Below are 19,320 nucleotides of genomic sequence, written 5' to 3'. Positions count from 1 at the left end.
TGGGAGTTGTAGTTCAGCAGGGTCTGCTCTATGTGATGAGGACGACATTGCCTGCTGAGAGCTACATAAACCGTCTAGTCCAATGAACGCCACACCTTCAGATCCACACGTCTCCTGAGACGGGCTGCCCAGACCGGACTCCGCCTCCTCACGTTCACGCTCCGCCTTGAGGGCCGTCTCAAGTCCGCTGAGCTCGTCTCCACCGGGCATTGGTTCCTCTGACAAGGCTGGCTGCTCCTCCCACACTTCAGCAGCAGCGGATTCAGGACCAGCAGAAGCAGGGCCCATTTCTCCTGCAGACAGAAATTAGATATATCAGACATAAGAACAAAATTTTACCTCAAAATTAAAATGCTAGAAATGCTTTTCAAAGGAGTCTCTTATGTTCACCAAGGCTGCATTTATTTGTTCAAAAATACAGTAAAAACATTAATATTGTGAAATATTATTACTACGGTTTTCTACTTGGAAGTATTTACAAATACAATTTATTGGTGTGATGGCAAAGCTGAATTTACACACTTTTCTTTTACATTAGCAGTTCATAGTGGCCACAGCTGTCAAGCGCCCAAAAACAAACAAGAAAAGTAACAATACATTGGCTTTGTGTGCAAAACGAAAACTTAATTCATCAACCCTTCCAAACCGGTTACTTTATTTTTCTGCAGAACTTAGAAGACATTTTTAATAATGTTAGTAAGCAAACGGTTTCAGTTCCCACTGACTTCTATTGTATGGACAAAAAATACAATGGAAGTTAATGGGATTCAAAACTGTTTGGTTAGCAACATTCTTCACAATATCTTCTTTCATGTTCCACAGAAGAAAATTAAGTCATACAGGTTTGGAACGATGTGAAGGTGAATAAATGATAACAGAATTTTTATTTTTGTGTGAACTATTTACATTAACCTTTAATGTAAAACTAGTCACCTTTTTTGGAACTTGACAGTCGTGGGTCCAATGTACTGTTAATGTATGAAAAACTGAGTACAGTTTTCAAAATTTCTCCTTGTGTTTCACTGAAAAAACAACACAAAGTTGAGGACCTAATGACAGAATTGTGTTCTTCAAGTTAACTATTCCTTTAACTGTTCATGCTCACAGTCACAAAGAAATGATTAGCCGTTTTCCTGAACAAAGCACTGCAGTGCTCACCGTGGGTGGGACTGGGGGAGGGAGGGCTGGTTTCAGTTTGGTTCATCTGTAGAGCCTCTTGCAACAGCCTCAGGGAGTCTGATCTGTAGCCTTCCACCTTTATCCATCATCCCACAGAAGCAGAAAGAACGACAACATAAGGTGTGAAATAAATTATCTTTGCAAACATTAAAATATTTCTTTTAAAACAGATAATAAACATTTTAGGCAGACATGAGGTGATAGTAACCTTGTTACATATGTGCTGTTTTTATAACATTTAAACTTGTTTTAGTGCAATAAAGGGGATTTATTCTGATTGACAGGTAAGAAGGTGGGGTCCTACGATCATATGTGTTTCTGACTACTTGTGATTTGAGCAACTAAATGATAAAATGCATTGACCTTGTTTACACTGGTAATTAACACTGTCCACTTGTGATCTGATCACCATACAGATGTTGAAATCAGATGTAAATATAGTCTTAAAGTGTTAAAATTCAACAAGGACATGCATATTTTTGGAAATATGACCTCTTAAAGGTATAGTTCACCCCAAAATAAAAATCTATTCGCCTGTCATCAATTATTCACCCTCTAGTTGTTGTTGAAGATATTTTGATGAAAGTAGGTAATAAAACAGTTGATGGTAGCCATTGACTTCCATTGTATTTTTTACCATCTAATGTTTGGTTACCCACATTCTTCAAATCATTTTCTTCAGTGTTCAGCAGAAGAACAACTTAAGGGTTGAAAAATTATGACAGAATTTTAAATTTTGGGTGAACAATCCCTTTAAATATAATAATGTCAATATTAGAGGGAAAGACAATGGAAAAAGTGAATTGTAGTTACTATAATTCTTGGTTTATAATCTTCGGTGCAGTTTTTGCACTAGCAAAATCAACCAAAATATACTTTCAAATCAGTTTGCACAAAGGGATTTTTCTTTTCAGGTCCTTCTCCTGTCCGTAGCCCTCTGCATCTCCTCTCTCCCCTCCGCTCCCTGCAGCTGTTTCCTCACATTCGATTATTCGATTGGCTACTCACCTCCTCTTTAATGCTGGCCACCTCCTTCCTCTCCCCAGAGACACATATCCTTTCCTCCTCCTCCTCCTCCTCCCCACCTCCACCTCCTCCAGTTGGCAGATGGACACGGAACACGTCCCTCCTCTCATCCCTCACTCCTCCAGTCCCCTCCTCCCACGCATCAGCACTCCACTCCTTCCCCTGCTTGCCTCCTGAGAGAGAAAGATGGGAGGGGGAAAGAGGAGAGAGGAGAACAGGAGGGGGAGGGAGGAATGCAAAAGAGGAGGAGAGGAAGGAGAAAAAAACATGAGAACTGAGGAGCTGGTCGCCATTATGGTTTCCCACTCAAAGGCAGGAAAAATGCACGATAAAACAACAGCATGAATGCGAGTTGGCGAGCGCGCTTACTTTGGAGATCCGTTCTGCGCGCTTTGCGCACCGTGTCGTCCGCGCTAAGCAGACCAGCCGCGCGCCGACTGGCCGCCCAGCCCATGCCATATTTGCGCTCGTTTCTCAGTTTATTCTCAGTCAGCCTCAGTCTCAATTTCAACGCTTCGTTCTCTTTTCTGTTCAGCGAGATTTCCACCAGGTAGTCGTTCACCGTGTCCTGGAAGAGTTTGGTGATCTCGCACACTGATGCGCGGACCAAACTGTCCATGACAGCAGTCAGGTGCGTTTGAAAGGTCTTGACCGATTCCGCCATGGTTTCACTAGTTTTCAGTCGCACAAATAATAAATAAAGTTGTGTCCAATAAAACTATGTTACGCCAAATATCAACACCAGTCACGGTGCATGGTTTTACGCATCCGCTTTGCAATAACGACACTTAATTTAATTGCGCATATGGTTATAATAACCTGACATCAACTATGGCAACGGCTGTCACCCGAAGTAACCCAACTTTGTACAAAGCCAATGGAATGAACCCTGTTCCTCTAACGTTATGTGCTCGCGACCACACAACTCAAACCCTTAAAAGATGAAATTCCACTCCAGATGACTGCACAAATATAGTCGACGGCTAAAAAAAGATCCGTGTTCATGTTTTACGAGTGTTTATGCGCTATTAGCGGCACCGTTTCACCGAGTCGCGACCCCTCTCAACTCAAGAGATTTTAATTCTCGCCTACAATATTATTTCCGGATGGCGCTTTCTGCGCATGCGCACAGCTACCGTAATTACCGTAAAAGTGGACCTACAAAAGGTTTGGCTAGCTAGCTTTGGTTACCCTGCTGGTAGATATTTTAAAAAAATAATATTAATAATAATAATTTATCATCATCATTGAATAATTATCCATACAAAATAAAACAGAATAACCTGTTGAAAATAGGAATAGCCTAACCTCTTTACCTTTTGTTGTTAAATGCTGTGCACTATTATAGAGGCAAAATGCATTAACCTCACTGACAGTTATTTAACAGAATTTTGAAGAATACCAATGTTTTGCAAGAAAATAAATATTCTGTTATGTTATCAAGATGCTGCCTTTGTCAATTATGTCCAAAATCTATGGAAAACATTACCAAGAGATTGAAGCCAGCTTGCTATTTTTTAAAGAAACCCAAAAACGTATCTTTTTACTGCAGCTAGCAAATTACTTTTCTGAATTATTATTATGTTGTTTTTTATTATAACTGTATTTTTATGCATTTAATGTATAATAATTTTCTCTTTTGTTATAATTATAAAGTAGGTTTCATTTGAATCTTGTTATATTAATTATGGTATTTTCAATGTGAAGTACTTGGTATCTATTGTAATATAAGTTAATAATAATAATGTTGATGATGATGTAAATGTTTCAGCAGTTTTTCATGGGGGCTCTTAACAATGTGAAATGTCTGCTGTGTTTTTCATTCCACTGGCATTTCTTAAAATTATTTACTGTAGAAATTACTTATTTCTACAGTATTTTAGTAGAACTTTAGTTTTTTTCTCTAGGTTGTTATTTATATTGTTGTATAATATTGTACTTGAAGTCGTGGCCTAATGGTTAGAGAGTTGGACTCGTAACCCAAAGGTTGCGGGTTCGAGTCTCGTACCGGCAGGGATTGTAGGTGGGGGGAGTGAATGTACAGCGCTCTCTTCCACCTTCAATACCACGACTGAGGTGTCCTTGAGCAAGGCACCGAACCCCCAACTGCTCCCCGGGCGCCGCAGCATAAATGGCTGCCCACTGCTCCGGGTGTGTGTTCACGGTGTGTGTGTGTTCACTGCTGTGTGTGTGCACTTAGGATGGGATAAAATGCAGAGCACTAATTCCTAGTATGGGTCACCATACTTGGCCACATGTCACGTCACTTTCACTTTCATTTACTTAATTGCATTGCACGGTTTATTGAAACACTGTTTATTTTTTTAAAAATGAATAAATAATCAATCATTCAAAAAATTGTGTAATAGTAATTAGTCACATGTAATTTAGGGCTCTGTAACTGTCTTTGGTTGTGCCATGCTTCTGCATCATGCACTTCTAGGGCCGCATGCGCCAGCCGAGCAACTGTGGTATGCTAACGGGTCTGCACTGTCAAATCTTTATTTGGGTCATATGGTGTTTTACGGTAGCCTAGAAGAAGTACTGGCATCGCGGTTACTTACCTTATTCAACCCGGGCTCACATCTGGATACATCCCCGACTGTGTCTGATCCTTCCACCGTTCACTATTTTGCAGTAAGAGCTGTCTCTTCGTTGCAGTCATGCCGATGTTCGTGGTGAACACAAATGTTGCAAAGGACGCGGTTCCTGCTGAGCTGCTCTCGGAGGCCACGCAGGAGCTTGCCAAAGCGATGGGCAAACCCGCGCAGGTGAGCGCACTGCATTTCTCACATTTCCTACAAATCGTATGACTTTTTATATTAGTCTGCATAGAACATGGAACTGTAACTGTAAATTATTAATCTCGATACAAGAGACTTAATCTACGGTTATCCTTTTAGCTGTAGCTTATGTCTGGATTTTTCATTGTCTTAAACTTAAAGAGATCTAGGCAGAATATATAAATCATCATTATTTGTCTCGATTTAAGCTTAAGTAGTGATGGGAAGTCAGACTCATTTCCGTGAATCATGCTTTTCAACAAATCGCTTCAAAGAACCAGTTAAAAAAAACGATTCAGTGATTCTTTTACGTCATGACGCAATTACGTGACCGCGTTATCCCAGATCCCACGTGTGACACATACTTGAGTCTAAAACGTTCCAAAAAATCCATATGTAGGCACCTTTTGCATTTTATTAAGTATTAAAATATTACATTAATGTGTATTTCAGTTCAGTGTTTTGGCGCCGTATTGATTCATAAAAAACAAAGACATTTGGAAGCTTATAATAAACCAGGGATTCTCAAATCTGGCCTACGAGATCCACGTTCCAGCAGAGTTTAGCTCTAACCCTAATCAAACACACCTGAGCATGCTAATTAATGTCTTCAGGATCATTAGAAAATCACAGGTAGGTGAGTTTGATCAGTGTTGGAGCTAAACTCTGCAGAGGATTGGCCCTCCAGGTCAAGATTTGAGGAACCCTATAATAAACCAAATTTGCATTTACATTACACCATACTGAAATTATTTTTATTGTGAAAATTGGGTCTGTCAGTTGACTCGAGAAGTGCTTGGAATGACTAAAAAAAGTAGAGGAACTGTATCATTAACTATTTACCCTTGTGTGTGTCTCTTTGTATTGCTGTGACAGTACATCGCCATACACATCATCCCGGATCAGATGATGATGTTTGGGGGCAAAGGAGATCCGTGCGCGCTCTGCTCTCTCACCAGCATCGGAAAGATTGGGGGCACGCAAAATAAGCAGTACTCCAAACTTCTTATGGGCCTTCTTAACAAACACCTTGGAATTTCACCTGACAGGTAAATCCATACATTACAGCTGGCTAAATTATTTTGCATTTACCAGAATATTTTGCACACATTAAGTTTCAACTTACAAATTTCAAATGAATTTCAGTTGTTAATATGCATATGCATGCATACATATTAAATAAGATATACTTTTCATATTATGTTTGTGTGTGTGTGTGTCAAATGCAGTTACTTTTAGTAAAACCTTGTATTGTTTTTCAGGATCTATATAAACTTCGTTGATATGGATGCAGCCAATGTGGCTTGGAACAGCACCACCTTTGGTTAAAGAATATGGATTTATGGCTTGATATAAGGCTGCAGTTTTTATTCCAGCTCTATTCAGAGAAAAGCTTTTGGAACCATAATGCTATCAGTCGATTAAGTCTTAACTCACAGCACTTACTGCTTGCAGCAGACAACATCTTGATTTGACAATAAAGCTTTCTTTAAACTGTACTGAGGTGTTAAGTTTTTGTTGTACATTACTCTTTAAAGCACATGTTTAGGAAATCATAATGCTGACAAAGGGATTGTATTGGTTACAGCCTATAAAATTGAATATTAGATATTAAGAAATATCCAAAATAAAAGGAAACCACAACATACTGGGCAAAAGAAGTAGCTCAACATTAGAAAATCTTGTTTTAGGCTTATCTTAATATTGAAGTCTTAATTTATGTGCTAATAAGCCTTTAGTCACACCAGGGTACAATACTGACCTGTTTCTGTACTTTGATTTTATAACTAGCTTAGCAAAAACATAATTTTGAGAAATCAGCGCAAAAAGGAAATGCATGCCTCGAAAGTAAAATTACAAAAGGCAGTGGTGATTTTATAGAGAGAGAGGCAGACAGACCACAAATCTGTCCGATTTGATCAACTTTAGCCACATCATTTAACTATACTCTAGACTTTATATATTTGACTAAGAATTAGCATTATCATAATGCACAAACGGTAAAAAAAAAGTGATTGACCAAACATTAACAGTGAGTACAGAGACAGGAACTAGCAATGTAAAAATAATCATGTCAGAAAAGAACATGAACAAGACTTTGAGAGTTTAACAGAAGAAACAAGGCGAGGTCAATTATCCAGTCTGGAACAACAGAGCCGATCATCAGAAAACAGACAGGGAGATTTTCCCATTAGTCCATTTACATCATTATGCATCCAGTGTCCAGGAACAAAGATGACTGACTAGATGGAGAAAATAAATTAGGAAAATTAAGTTTACAGAGGAGAAACAATAATGTACAGTATGTGGAAAATAATGTGTTTTTTTAACCTTAAACCACATAAACACATTTCATTACACCAAATACACAAAATAATGTTCTTTTTAGCAGCATCATATGGCCCCTTTAAAGACAAGTTAAGGAGCAACAGACTCACCTGTCTCCTTATAACCTCTACTAGCTCTTCAACGCTTCCTTCAAAGCAGAAACCACTTCAGCGGGATCAGGAAACTTTAGTTTGCGTGGAGGACCCTTCTTAATGCCAGACCACAAAATAACCTCTGCTCAGGAGAAAGAAATACAGAGTCAGCATATGTAAATAATTATTTGGACAACCGTGAAATTTAATCTTGTTACTCAGTGATGCAGGCATCTGAATACTGGTTGGGCTTCTTTCCGTGACAGTCTAACCTTTGTCTCCCTCCATCAGAGTGATCTCAAAGCTGTTCCTCCGAGGTTTCTGAGGATTGAGCACCACACGAAGTTCAGGGTGCGAAGCCACAAGTGCCTCACGCACACCTTCAGCATTCCGCCCATAGACCCGTCAGCTTTTGCTGTGAAAAAGTCAGAACATGATTCAAATATAAGTGTCACATATGTATTTAACTTTAAGGTTTTTTTTTTTTTTTACATATTTTTAATGTTTATATATATACAGTGGGTACGTAAAGTATTCAGACCCCCTTAATATAACAAAGAGTGAAAAATTTAAGGGGGTCTGAATACTTTCCGTACCCACTGTATATATATATATATATATATAATAAATTATAAAAAAGCATCTGTAAATAATTCACAAAAATTGTTACACAATAAACAGTGCATGAACACATTTTCAACAGCTAGCCATGTGTCCTCACCAATGCTCAATGACGACCCTTTGTCCTGTTTCTTAATCTTTTTTGTCAACTCCAAGTTTTTCTTTCTTCTCCTCCACTGCAGCTGCTTCTGCATCCACATCCACATCCGTCTTACGCTTCCTACCACGACCTGCATATTAAAGTGTATCAGAGTTTCGGTTTTGCATATATAGGATGATATATATAACCAGTGGGAGGGTATATTTATGTGGTCATTTTTGCATTTAAAGGATTTTATAAAAGACATAGCCTCCTAATATGAAATGTATAATCACTGAGATTGTAAGGCGTGACCTTACACAAGCAGCTTGACTCCCACTGAAGACGCATAAGGTAACAAATACAAAAACTCATAATGCAACATATTTATATGTAAGGTTACTAAAGATATTTAATAATAACTGTTTAACAGAAACTCGTTCCGTTATAGACTACTACTACTATACGAAAGTTTCAAAACGTGTTACGCACCTGATTTGGCTCGAGTACGCCATTTCTGCAACACATAAGTGCAGATAGTTTGGCGGGTTAGAAAAAAGTAAAAAAATAAATAAATAAATAAAATAAAAAAAAAGTAAGTGAGACGGACACTGCCACCTTTTGGTGCGGAAAGTTTCTTGTCTGTAATGTGAAGAAATACAACGGTCGTCCTTGCAGTCTCCATAGACTGTATAAAAACGGCAGTCTCACGAAAGCAATTTTTGAAGATGGCGTGTGTAAAATATTGAAAATGTCCCGGTATAGGGGTATCATGGATTATACATTATTTATTTGTTTAAATATGATAGACAATGAGAAGAGGTAATTTATGAGAATTGAGAGTTCTTTACTTTAAGAACTACAAAATATATCACAATTGGGGAAAAAAATACAGAAATGTATTTATTTATTTGCATTTTTACTGTGCCTATGAATAAAACAGAAAACTGAGAAATTATACAACTAGCACTGGCTTTCCTTTTCTATTTTTTTCAAGATCAAAGTTCATTTCTATACAGCACAATTAATGTACAGACTTAAAAAGAAATAAAATGTGTTTAAACTTTTAATTTGTGGTAACAGTACAGTACAGTACAATTATAAATACTTGAAGCGGCATAGGATAGCCTAGAACAGCAGAAACAGACAGAAAATGGGGGGAAAGAGGAGGAATGGAGTCAGGAAATGGCCCAGGCCGGATTCGAACCTGATATGATAAAGCCATCAGTCCTGCGATAAAGGCACACTTAACTACAATTAATGCATGTACATTTTAATTGTAAAACTAAAATCATACTTACCTGATCACTCACCTAGTTTACCTTTTCTTTTCTTTTTTGGCCTTGTTTTTGAATTTTGAATAACGTTAGTACAGTAGAGACAGACAGGAAAGTGGGGGAAAGAGGGGGAATGGGGCGGGAAATGACTCAGGCTGGATTCAAACCTGAGAGACCCGTCAGCTAGCAGCTCTGATAGCCTATGATTAGACCATCATTTCTGTAATCAAGCACAAACAGACAACACAATTTATAAATGTATATTTTTGGAATGCTAAAATCATACTTACCTGATTACTCACGTGCTGATCATTCAGTGCCCAACAAACATGAGACGTTGGCCCGACGTGCAGATCACGTCTATATTGCGTCGGTCGGTCCAGGACCATATCTGGACGGTATCTGGACGTCTGACTACGACGTCCCTTGGACGTAGATATGCAGTTCAAAATTTTGGACGTTTTTTTTTGGACGTCTGTACAACGTGCAGAACAGGTTCAGGAAATCGACATAAGAACTTTTATACAAATAAACATGACAAAACAATCCTATGAGTTCTGATTTAAACATCACGCCTATTTTTATGAAACATGTAGGTCTTAAAATAGTGTAATATTTTAATGTTTAAAATGTGACCATTTAACTTTTTTTATGAGTGGTATTTTTCACTGGGACATTGACAGAAACAGCAGTTTTCATCTATGTGTGATTTAATTAGATCTATTAATTAAATATAATTAATTAAATTAAATATATTTTAAATTAAATAGATTAGTTAAATTAAGTTAAATAGATTTAAAGAGATAAATAGACTTAAATGTAATAGATAAAAAGATTTAACAAATATTTTATAATACTATATAATATTTATATTATTATTATTATATTATAATATAATAAAATAGATTAAGTTAAGTCAAATAGATTTAAAAGAGATAAATATATATAATATTTATTATATTATTATTGTTGTTTTATTATATATTATAAAAAATATGATTTTATATTTAATAATAAATATGTAATAAATAGATAAATAAATGGATCTCAATTTAAACGTGCGCTCGCGCTAGGGGCGTTAACGTAGTGACGTAGTTTAATCCTGCGTTGAGGACACTTTATAAAACCTACAGAGAATGGGACCCTACCTGTTTTTATACAGTCTATGGACCCTACATGCCCAACGAACGGCCTTTACATCGAGAGCACGCGACGCAGCAACTTGGAAATTCAAACAGTAACAGTCATCTGACATCTGCCGAGCTAAAGGTAAGCATTATAAATGTACTTGTATTTGTCGTTTTGTCAATCTAATGTTAAATTTCACTTTAAATTTATATTGTTCTGTGTTATGACGTTAAATTTTCCCTTTTTGTAATTTTTATATATACCTGTTGGATAATTTGTGCGTGTTGTGGTCCAAGTGACAGGTAAATTTATGTTGATCCCTAGTTGTTTAAATTAGTCACTAAGATACGTAACTTTACAATAATGTAAGATTTTCAAAACTTTCTTTTGTGTGAAGTGTTTGTTCTTGTAGTAAAATAGACTTGTTGTTGTGGATCTCAGTGAAATTAGGCCCCAAAATAATTAATAAAAACACTCTTTGAAACGATTCACTAAACACTAAATATCAGTCTAGGCAGTATTTTCTGATCATATGTTCACCACAGAGGCCAAAATGAGCATTGTGAAGCTATATTTATATTTATAGTAATCGTTTATATTTCAAATGTGTTTCAGGGCAGTTCGTGAAGACAGAGAAACATAAAAGATGGACAGAAGTCAGTGCCAGTTCCCACCTGCCACACCAGACTCTCTGCTGTGTATGGATGCCTTTTTGGAGCCAGGGACCTGTTGCAGAGGAGAAGATTTTCCAAGGACAACCTCATAATTAAATAAGTTAATGTGGGTGGGAGTATAATGAACATAATATGATTGTTTTGTTGGTGCAAATGTTCCCCATTTTATATGAACTGTTTAATAATACAACATTTACCATATTTTCCGAAAAGTTGCACCAGGTCAGGAAAACACACACACAAGTTGCATCAGTGTATAAGACGCATTTTACTTTCAGAAATAATGTAAATACTGATTAATAAAACAAATGTTAAGAAACTTACACACGATAAATTCTGTAAACATGTAATTGACTTTCCCTTACTCCAAATAATTTAAATTTAATGGCATTTAAAACAGAACAAAAATTGCAAAAATATATATATTAGGCCTATTTATAAAATAGATAAATTATAGTGCCATTCCTTACAAGCAATATTTATTTTAAATTAAGCCTATAACAAACTTATTTAAAATGAAACAAACTGAACCTTGTGGTGGGTTCACGCATCTCTCATTCGGCATGGATTATTTCCATGAGTGACTCGTTAGATGCAGTGTAATATTTGGTTGCTAAACTACACTCTAAAAAATATTGTTTGGACGCAACAAAAAAAATTAACGCAACAGTTTGCATCAATTTTTTTGAGTTAAGGCAACTTCATTTATAAAATAGACATAAATCATAGTGCCATTCCTTACAAGCAATATTTATTTTAAATTAAGCCTATAACAAACTTATTTAAAATGAAACAAACTGAACCTTGTGGTGGGTTCACGCATCTCTCATTCGGCATGGATTATTTCCATGAGTGACTCGTTAGATGCAGTGTAATATTTGGTTGCTAAACTACACTCTAAAAAATATTGTTTGGACGCAACAAAAAAAATTAACGCAACAGTTTGCATCAATTTTTTTGAGTTAAGGCAACTTCTTCTGAAATTAAGTTCAACTAATAAACTATATTGTGCTATACATACTTATATTGTGTACAAAACTACATATACAAAATTGTGTTAAAACTAACGATTATTAAGTTGAATACTCATAAAAATGAAGTTGTTCTAAGTTGTTTTTTCACATTGTTTTAAATTTGATTCAATCATGGATACTTGTTACAAAAACCACTAAAATATTATTTATTAAGTAGTGGCAACAGATCCACTGAATTATTTTTTAGAGTGTATTGTTTATTATGTAAAGAAGGTTTTATACTTCTCTCGTGTATGAATATCTACTTAAAACAGCATCCTTCACATATGCAAAAAAATGTGTTTGGAAAAAACAGGCATGGAGATGCTTACGCTGAACAACACAACCTACTTATTGGATTATATCAGCTTTACTCTTGTCCTTAAGATAAGATATCATTCAAAATGGTCTATTTTTATTTGTGTACCTTCAAAATAACAGTGAAACGTCATACTTTTTGTAAAATAAAGAAAACAAACAAAATGCGCTTGCAGTCTCAGTTTCCATTAACCTCTTCCTCAAATGTAGAAAAACACAGCAGTACTTGTCACACAGACATGAGAAATATATTTATTGAAACCTTTAAGTACCCGCTTTTAATTGTTTATGTTTTGCTTAGGCTTTTTGACATTAAATTCATTATATCACTATAATATATATCCAAATTGTCTATAATATATATATATATATATATATATATATATATATATATATATATTATAGACAATTTGGAATAATTCAGCACGTCTTAGAAGATTAAAAAACATGTCTTGTAGTTCGGAAAATACGGTATAGCAAATTATTTTACGGACCCCTTGACTTTGGGTCACGGACTCCAGTTTGAATACTCCTGCACTAGCATATTTCGTTCTTATCATTATTGTGCATCAGGGCTCTGCGCTTACTTTTGTTTTTAAGAACGCTTGTGCTCCTAATTTAAAAGATACGTTTTAAGCATCCGTTTTCCCTAGCCTATTTAACAAACTCTAAATGTAATGTTTTATGTTTTAACAGTTACATCAGATCACCACCAGAGGTCATTAACGCCCCTCTAATGGTCTGAGAAACGATCATCTTTGGCTACAGTTCACAGTCAAATAGGCCTATCAAACTTCAAAACTCCAGACATTTTAATTAATTTAAATACGGTGTAGTGTGTGATTTCGTACCAGCAAATCCCGAATTAACGTAAATGAATATGTAGGCTATATATAATTTCAGATAAAATAACTATAAACTGAAGGAAAGTAGGAAAGTGAGTAAGTGGAAAAAAATCATTACTAATATTGTCATTTGGGAGAAACGCAGGTGTAAATATTGTTACTGTAGAACGTGCGCTGGTTCTCTGGCACGTCATAATGGAGCGCAGATGGAGTCTTTACAAAAGACAAAGCATAGAATATAAATACAAATTAAATATATATATAATAAATTAAATTAACCGACATACTGGAACACATTGAACAAATCTTCTACAGTCTTCCTGACTTTCTTGTTTTTCCTGTTTTGATTTAATTTTAAGGTTTATTTTTTTATATTTTGCTATTTTAATTCTAAAATGTGTGAAATTAAGGTTGACAGTTCTCCATATTTCTGATGAATATCAGCCAGTAAGTAACAAGATAGAAATAGAAAATATTCTATATAGAAGACCTAATTCCTTAAATTTCTTTTTCAGTGCACCATCACATAGCCTACATGTTCATTCACTCCAACACAATGTTGCAAATAGTGAGAGAAGACACTAGTTAAATACAACACTTTCATTTTAAACAGCATATTATTCACTGTAAACATGTACTATGATATGCTACAGCAAAATTAATAAGAATTACCATTGTAACACATATGTTGACATGTCAAGAGAACATGGTGTGTTCACTTGCTTTTTATCATACGCAGTAGAAATTATTGTGCACACCTAGAATCCCATCTTTCACCCTACTGGCAGTATCAGATGATGAATAAAAAAAAAACTGATATTGTAGTTCCACTTAAAGGGGTCATATGATGTTGCTAAAAAGAACATTATTTGGTGTATTTGGTGTAATGCAATGTGTTTATGCGGTTTAAGGTTCAAAAAACACATTATTTTCCATATAATGTACATTATTGTTTCTCCTCTATGCCCCACCTTTCTGAAACATGTCGATTTTTACAAAGCTCATCGTTCTAAAAAAAGCGAGGTGTGCTGTGATTGGCCAGCTATCTAGTGCGTTGTGATTGGCCGAATGCCTCAAGCATGTGACGGAAATGTTACGCCCCTTACCATACTGTGATGCCGTCTTCCAGCAGGACGATACAAAACCAATAAAACCCATTACAAACGAGGCATTTGTTGCATCCAGTGGGGACATAATTACTGATTATAATGACTTATACTGTCTTTTTACGCATTGCGTTGCATCGCGCCGCGTAAACATAAAACCATGTGTGTTAGAACGAGCCGTTTTAGGTAGGCGTGGACAAGTCTTAACTTTTATAAAGAATATCTCTTTGGATTTGAGACTTTAGTCTTTGCAACTTTACAGATCTTCTTTATGCACCAAGAGCTTGCAACACTCCAAAGAGAAAGGGAAAATTGAAATCGCATCATATGACCCCTTTAAATAATTTTTTTTTTTTTTAAATCCACAATTTAAAAAAAAAAATTTTTTTTAAGTTAATATGAGCCACGGGTACTGTTGTACAAGGAGAAACAGGGTTACAAACAAACAAACAAAAATGAATACAAACGGAGGAAAACTCAGTAATAAAAGTGTCAGCACAACACATCCCAGATTTTTTTATAATTTGTGTATATTACATTTAGTAAACGCAGTCATATAGATCAAAAATTCACAGATACAACTTCAGAGTTAAAACCTTGGGGGGGGTTCTCTCCTTGTCCTTTCTCTCAAAGTACTGCCCACACAGTCCAGTACAGTAGGTGGCGGTAAATGCACCTTTAAGTTGGTTTGCCAACTGCCAATAAAATTTAAAGAAGAAAAAGAAGAAGAAGTGAAGAAAGGAGGGATAATTTCCAAATAACAAGGCATTGTTGAAACAGGGTCCCAGCACATATGGGCATTATAGGAAATGAAAAGGTAGACAAAATAGCTAAGAAAGCACTGCAAAAAGAGAGCCTAGAAAAAATGACATGGAAAAAATAGGACTAACAGGACGTGGAGTAAAGAATATAATGGACTGCAGTAGGAGTGAACAAGGAATTAAATATTTGATTTGCTTTCTGACTAAAACGGGACTCGTGACAAGAATATGATGCCTAAAGTATATGGGAAATAACTAGAACCAGAAGATGGCAGTAATGCAACGTTATGGATGCAAGCTGCCGTTAAAACCCAAAGAAGAAGATAGTTGAAACAGTGGATGACTGGAAGAGTCTTCTAGGCATGTTACGGTATATTTAATAATATTATTTGCAAAGCCCGACCTCCATCAATGTAATTATATTCAACAGGCTAACGTTAACAAGCTAATACTATCTGAACTTATTTGACATAATCTAAATAAAACACGGTAACAGTTATTTGCCGAGGTAAATCACAAAGGGGACGAATTCAAACAGGTATAGCACAATAATTCGTTCTTTTTTCATCTTTAAGAGTACAAGTACCTAGCTATATAGCAGTTTTTGAACATCCTAGTTCTCTATCTATCACAGCCATGACTGCAGAAGCCTCAGAAAAGTCAGCGGAGGAGGGCATGAGTTCGTCGGGCAGCGCTGGCACTTCAGGTACGCGATTTGACCTGGAGAAAGAGACAGAACTGCGCTTTGAGGTCGAAGCAGGAGAACGAGTCCAGCTCGAGCTGTTGTCCGGTCTGGCAGAGGTGTTCGGATCCGAACTGAACCGAAATAAGAAGTACACTTTTGGGCCAGGCTCTAAGATTGCTGTGTTCACCTGGCAAGGCTGCAGTGTGTCGCTGTCAGGCAAGACGGAGGTGAGAGGTTAACAATGTCAGTGGATGTATATAATGACATGGAATGCTAAATCAATTCAAACATGTCTTTTTTTGCATAAATATAGGTGGCTTATATCTCCAAAGATACACCCATGCTGCTGTATCTCAACACCCATGCAGCTCTGGAGCAGATGAGACGTCAGGCAGGGAAAGACAATGAGAGAGGCCCTCGGGTATGTAAACAAACTTCCCAAACAATTTGTTTCTAAAATTTGGAGTTGGTAAGAAAAAATACTTTTACTTAGCAATAGAAAGTATGCATTAAATAGATAAAAAATGACAGTAAAAAGACATTTATAATGTTATAAAAGATTACTATTTCAGATGAATGCTGTTCTTTTAAACTTTTTATTCATCAAAGAATCCTGAAAAAAAATCACACTTTCCACAAAAATATTAAGCACAACTGTTTTGGACATTGCTATAAAAACACTCCAACAAATCGGCATATTAGGATGATTTCTCAAGGATGTGACACTGAAGACTGGAGTAATGGCTTGTAAAAATTCAGCTTTGCCATCACAGGAATAAATTACATTTTAAGAGAGAAAACTTATTTTAAATTGTGATAATATTTCACAATATTAATATAATATAAATGCAGCCATGGTGAGCATAAGATAATTAATTAAACATTAAAAATATCTTACCAACTCCTTATGAACTTTTGAATAGTAATGTATATTTAATATAACAAATTAAACATGTTTTGTTGTCGTAGGTAATGGTTGTCGGACCAACTGATGTGGGAAAGACAACAGTTTGTCGAGTGTTGCTGAACTATGCTGTGCGACTGGGACGAAGGCCTACGCTGGTAGAACTGGATGTCGGCCAGAGCAGCGTAAGTAAATTATGCTTGGATGATCAATGCATCATCTGCTAAACATTACAGGCTTGTGAGACTTGAAGCATTATATGCATGTTTAATTGTTCTTGTCTGTAGGTCTCTGTGCCTGGAACTATGTCAGCTCTGTGCATCGAGCGTCCTGCTGATGTAGAAGAAGGTTTCTCTGTGCAGGCTCCGCTTGTCTTTCACTTTGGCTCTACCACACCAGGAACAAACATCAAACTTTACAACAAGGTAATGACAAAATTGCACTTAAGGGAGTGTTTTCTTTACACTTCAGTGATATACTGAGCTTTGGCCCATAAATTATTAGAACAGATTGAGCTTGGCACAAAATAGAAAGTTCCAAACTATCCTGGCACTGTTTAATCAATAATAACAAGGAGAAGATGCATTAATCTTTCTCTTAATGCAACTCTAAAGTCTTGTTCTTCTGCAATTATTAACACAAAAACAATAAAGTCACTTTCTGTAGCAGTAACTGAAGAAGTAGTAGTACTCACCAGTTGCATGTTGACATGACAATGATGAATCATCTTTTGCATTTTTAAGATCATTGCACAGCAACAGTATTGGTATTACTAGAGTGAAAGTGTTTACGCTTACTTCATGTATGTTCTTGGTCCATCAGTGCATGTTATTCTAAATGTAAAAATTTTTCATCTTTTTGTCTTTTTTTAATGTATAGTATGTACTTACTGTATTTATGTTACATACTGCTTAATAAAATATTATTAACTATTTTAATGTTACCATTTCTTTTTTGTGGTCAAACCTTTTTAGAAATAATACTTTTATTCAGCAAGGATGCATTAAATTGATCAAAACTGACACTAAAGACTAACACTGCTGTGCAATAAAAAATCAGTTTCAAATACATGTTGCTTTTTTTGAACTTTCAATTCAGAGAATCCAGAAAATAAAAACAGTATCATGGTTTCCCTTAAAATATTATGCAGCACAACTGTTTTCAACATTGATATTAATAATAAATGTTTCTTGAGAACTGAATTATAATATAAGAATGATTCTGAAACATAGTAATGACTACTAAAAATTCAGCTTTGCCATCACATGAATAAATATTTTATTAATAGTAATTTTAATTTGTAATAATATTTCACTGTTTCTGTTTTTTTTTTTAATAATTATGCAGCCTTGCTGAGCCTAAGAAACGTCTTTTGAATAACAGTGTATGTTAGAATACAGATGTAAAATGGGTTGTGAATGCTGTTTCATGTTGACTTTAAGTTGGTTCAGTATGCATCATCCAGACATATTAATAAAATGTGTAATAATGAGTCTCTTTTTTTCTCTTTGGGTGTGTAGCTGACTTCCAGCCTTGCAGAAGTGTTTTCTCAGCGCTGTGAGGTGAACCGCAGGGCTAGTGTGGGTGGCTGTATAATCAACACCTGTGGCTGGGTCAAAGGTTCAGGCTACCAGGCTCTGGTCCACTGCGCTTCAGCTTTCCAGGTGGATGTTGTGCTAGTCCTGGACCAGGAGCGTCTCTATAATGAGCTTAAACGTGACCTGCCACACTTTGTACGTGTCGTCCTTCTGCCAAAGTCCGGCGGTGTGGTGGAGCGCTCCAAGGACTGCCGACGAGAGTCACGGGACGAAAAGATCCGGGAATACTTCTACGGCTTCCGTGGAACTTCCTTTTACCCTCATGCTTTTGATGTGCGCTTTTCAGATGTGCGTATTTACAAGATCGGTGCACCCTCAATTCCAGACTCCTGTCTCCCTCTGGGTATGTCCCAGGACGACACCCAGCTCAAACTCGTGCCAGTCAGCCCTGGCAGGGATTTAACCCACCATGTGCTGAGTGTGAGTTCGGTGGATGATGATGCCGAGGTGGGTGCAGGACAGAGCAGAGGGATTTTAGAGAGTCCCGTGTGTGGTTTCATAGTTGTGACAGCAGTGGACACACAAGCTCAGGTGATGACGGTTCTTTCACCAGCACCCAGACCCCTGCCGCGACACACTCTGCTCATCATGGACATTCGTTTCATCGACCTTAAATAGAAGCATATAAGTCTAGCAGAGATCTTTACTCAAAAGGGACACCATCTTTTCACATATGTTAAGTTCTTACAAAATATTTATAGCTGTGTTTAATATTCAAAGGACAAATTTTAATTATTATGTACATAAGTAAAAGCTTCTGTATTTTTTTAAAAATAAATTCAATTGCAATTTCAATTGCAATTCCTTCTGAACAAACAATAAAACAAACCGAAACCTGTTTGACTATAAGTTATTCTGCATGCCAATTTTTTTTCTTTCAATGAAATTACTTACTTTGAGCAA

The 19,320-nt window shown here is 36.3% G+C and overlaps 3 protein-coding genes and 1 long non-coding RNA gene across 4 annotated transcripts; 2 read left to right on the top strand and 2 right to left on the bottom strand.

Moving 5' to 3' along the window:
- Positions 1–3: 3 nt before the first annotated feature.
- LOC107750381 (uncharacterized) lies at positions 4–3,278 on the bottom strand (the record flags this gene model as incomplete). Its single annotated transcript, XM_016565747.1, has 4 exons — positions 2,575–3,278; positions 2,188–2,378; positions 1,159–1,255; positions 4–293 (listed from the first exon to the last, which is right to left on the bottom strand). Coding segments are annotated over exons 1-4 (873 nt in total), but the record flags the coding sequence as incomplete, so codon positions are not given.
- A 1,427-nt stretch (positions 3,279–4,705) lies between these two features.
- LOC107750392 (macrophage migration inhibitory factor-like) lies at positions 4,706–6,487 on the top strand. Its single transcript, XM_016565753.1, has 3 exons — positions 4,706–4,976; positions 5,865–6,037; positions 6,251–6,487. The coding sequence occupies exons 1-3, from the start codon at positions 4,869–4,871 to the stop codon at positions 6,315–6,317; spliced, it is 348 nt and encodes a 115-aa protein (XP_016421239.1). The 5' UTR covers positions 4,706–4,868; the 3' UTR covers positions 6,318–6,487.
- Positions 6,348–8,655, bottom strand: LOC107750393 (uncharacterized). The gene is made up of 5 exons (XR_001641142.1): positions 8,601–8,655; positions 8,130–8,259; positions 7,681–7,823; positions 7,427–7,550; positions 6,348–7,231 (listed from the first exon to the last, which is right to left on the bottom strand). It is a non-coding gene; the product is annotated as an uncharacterized LOC107750393 (long non-coding RNA).
- Positions 8,656–15,525: 6,870 nt separating this feature from the next.
- LOC107750374 (polyribonucleotide 5'-hydroxyl-kinase Clp1) lies at positions 15,526–19,189 on the top strand. Its single transcript, XM_016565740.1, has 6 exons — positions 15,526–15,768; positions 15,865–16,142; positions 16,229–16,336; positions 16,885–17,004; positions 17,107–17,244; positions 18,340–19,189. Exons 2-6 carry the CDS (start codon positions 15,867–15,869, stop codon positions 19,033–19,035), a joined length of 1,338 nt encoding a protein of 445 aa, XP_016421226.1. The 5' UTR covers positions 15,526–15,768; positions 15,865–15,866; the 3' UTR covers positions 19,036–19,189.
- Positions 19,190–19,320: the final 131 nt, after the last annotated feature.

Source organism: Sinocyclocheilus rhinocerous, unplaced genomic scaffold (genome assembly GCF_001515625.1).
Source record: "Sinocyclocheilus rhinocerous isolate Xijiao unplaced genomic scaffold, SAMN03320098_v1.1 scaffold1053, whole genome shotgun sequence".
Taxonomy (NCBI): Eukaryota; Metazoa; Chordata; class Actinopteri; order Cypriniformes; family Cyprinidae; genus Sinocyclocheilus; species Sinocyclocheilus rhinocerous.
The sequence above is the reverse complement of the archived record's forward strand: the minus strand, read 5'-3'. Positions and strand labels throughout refer to the sequence as shown.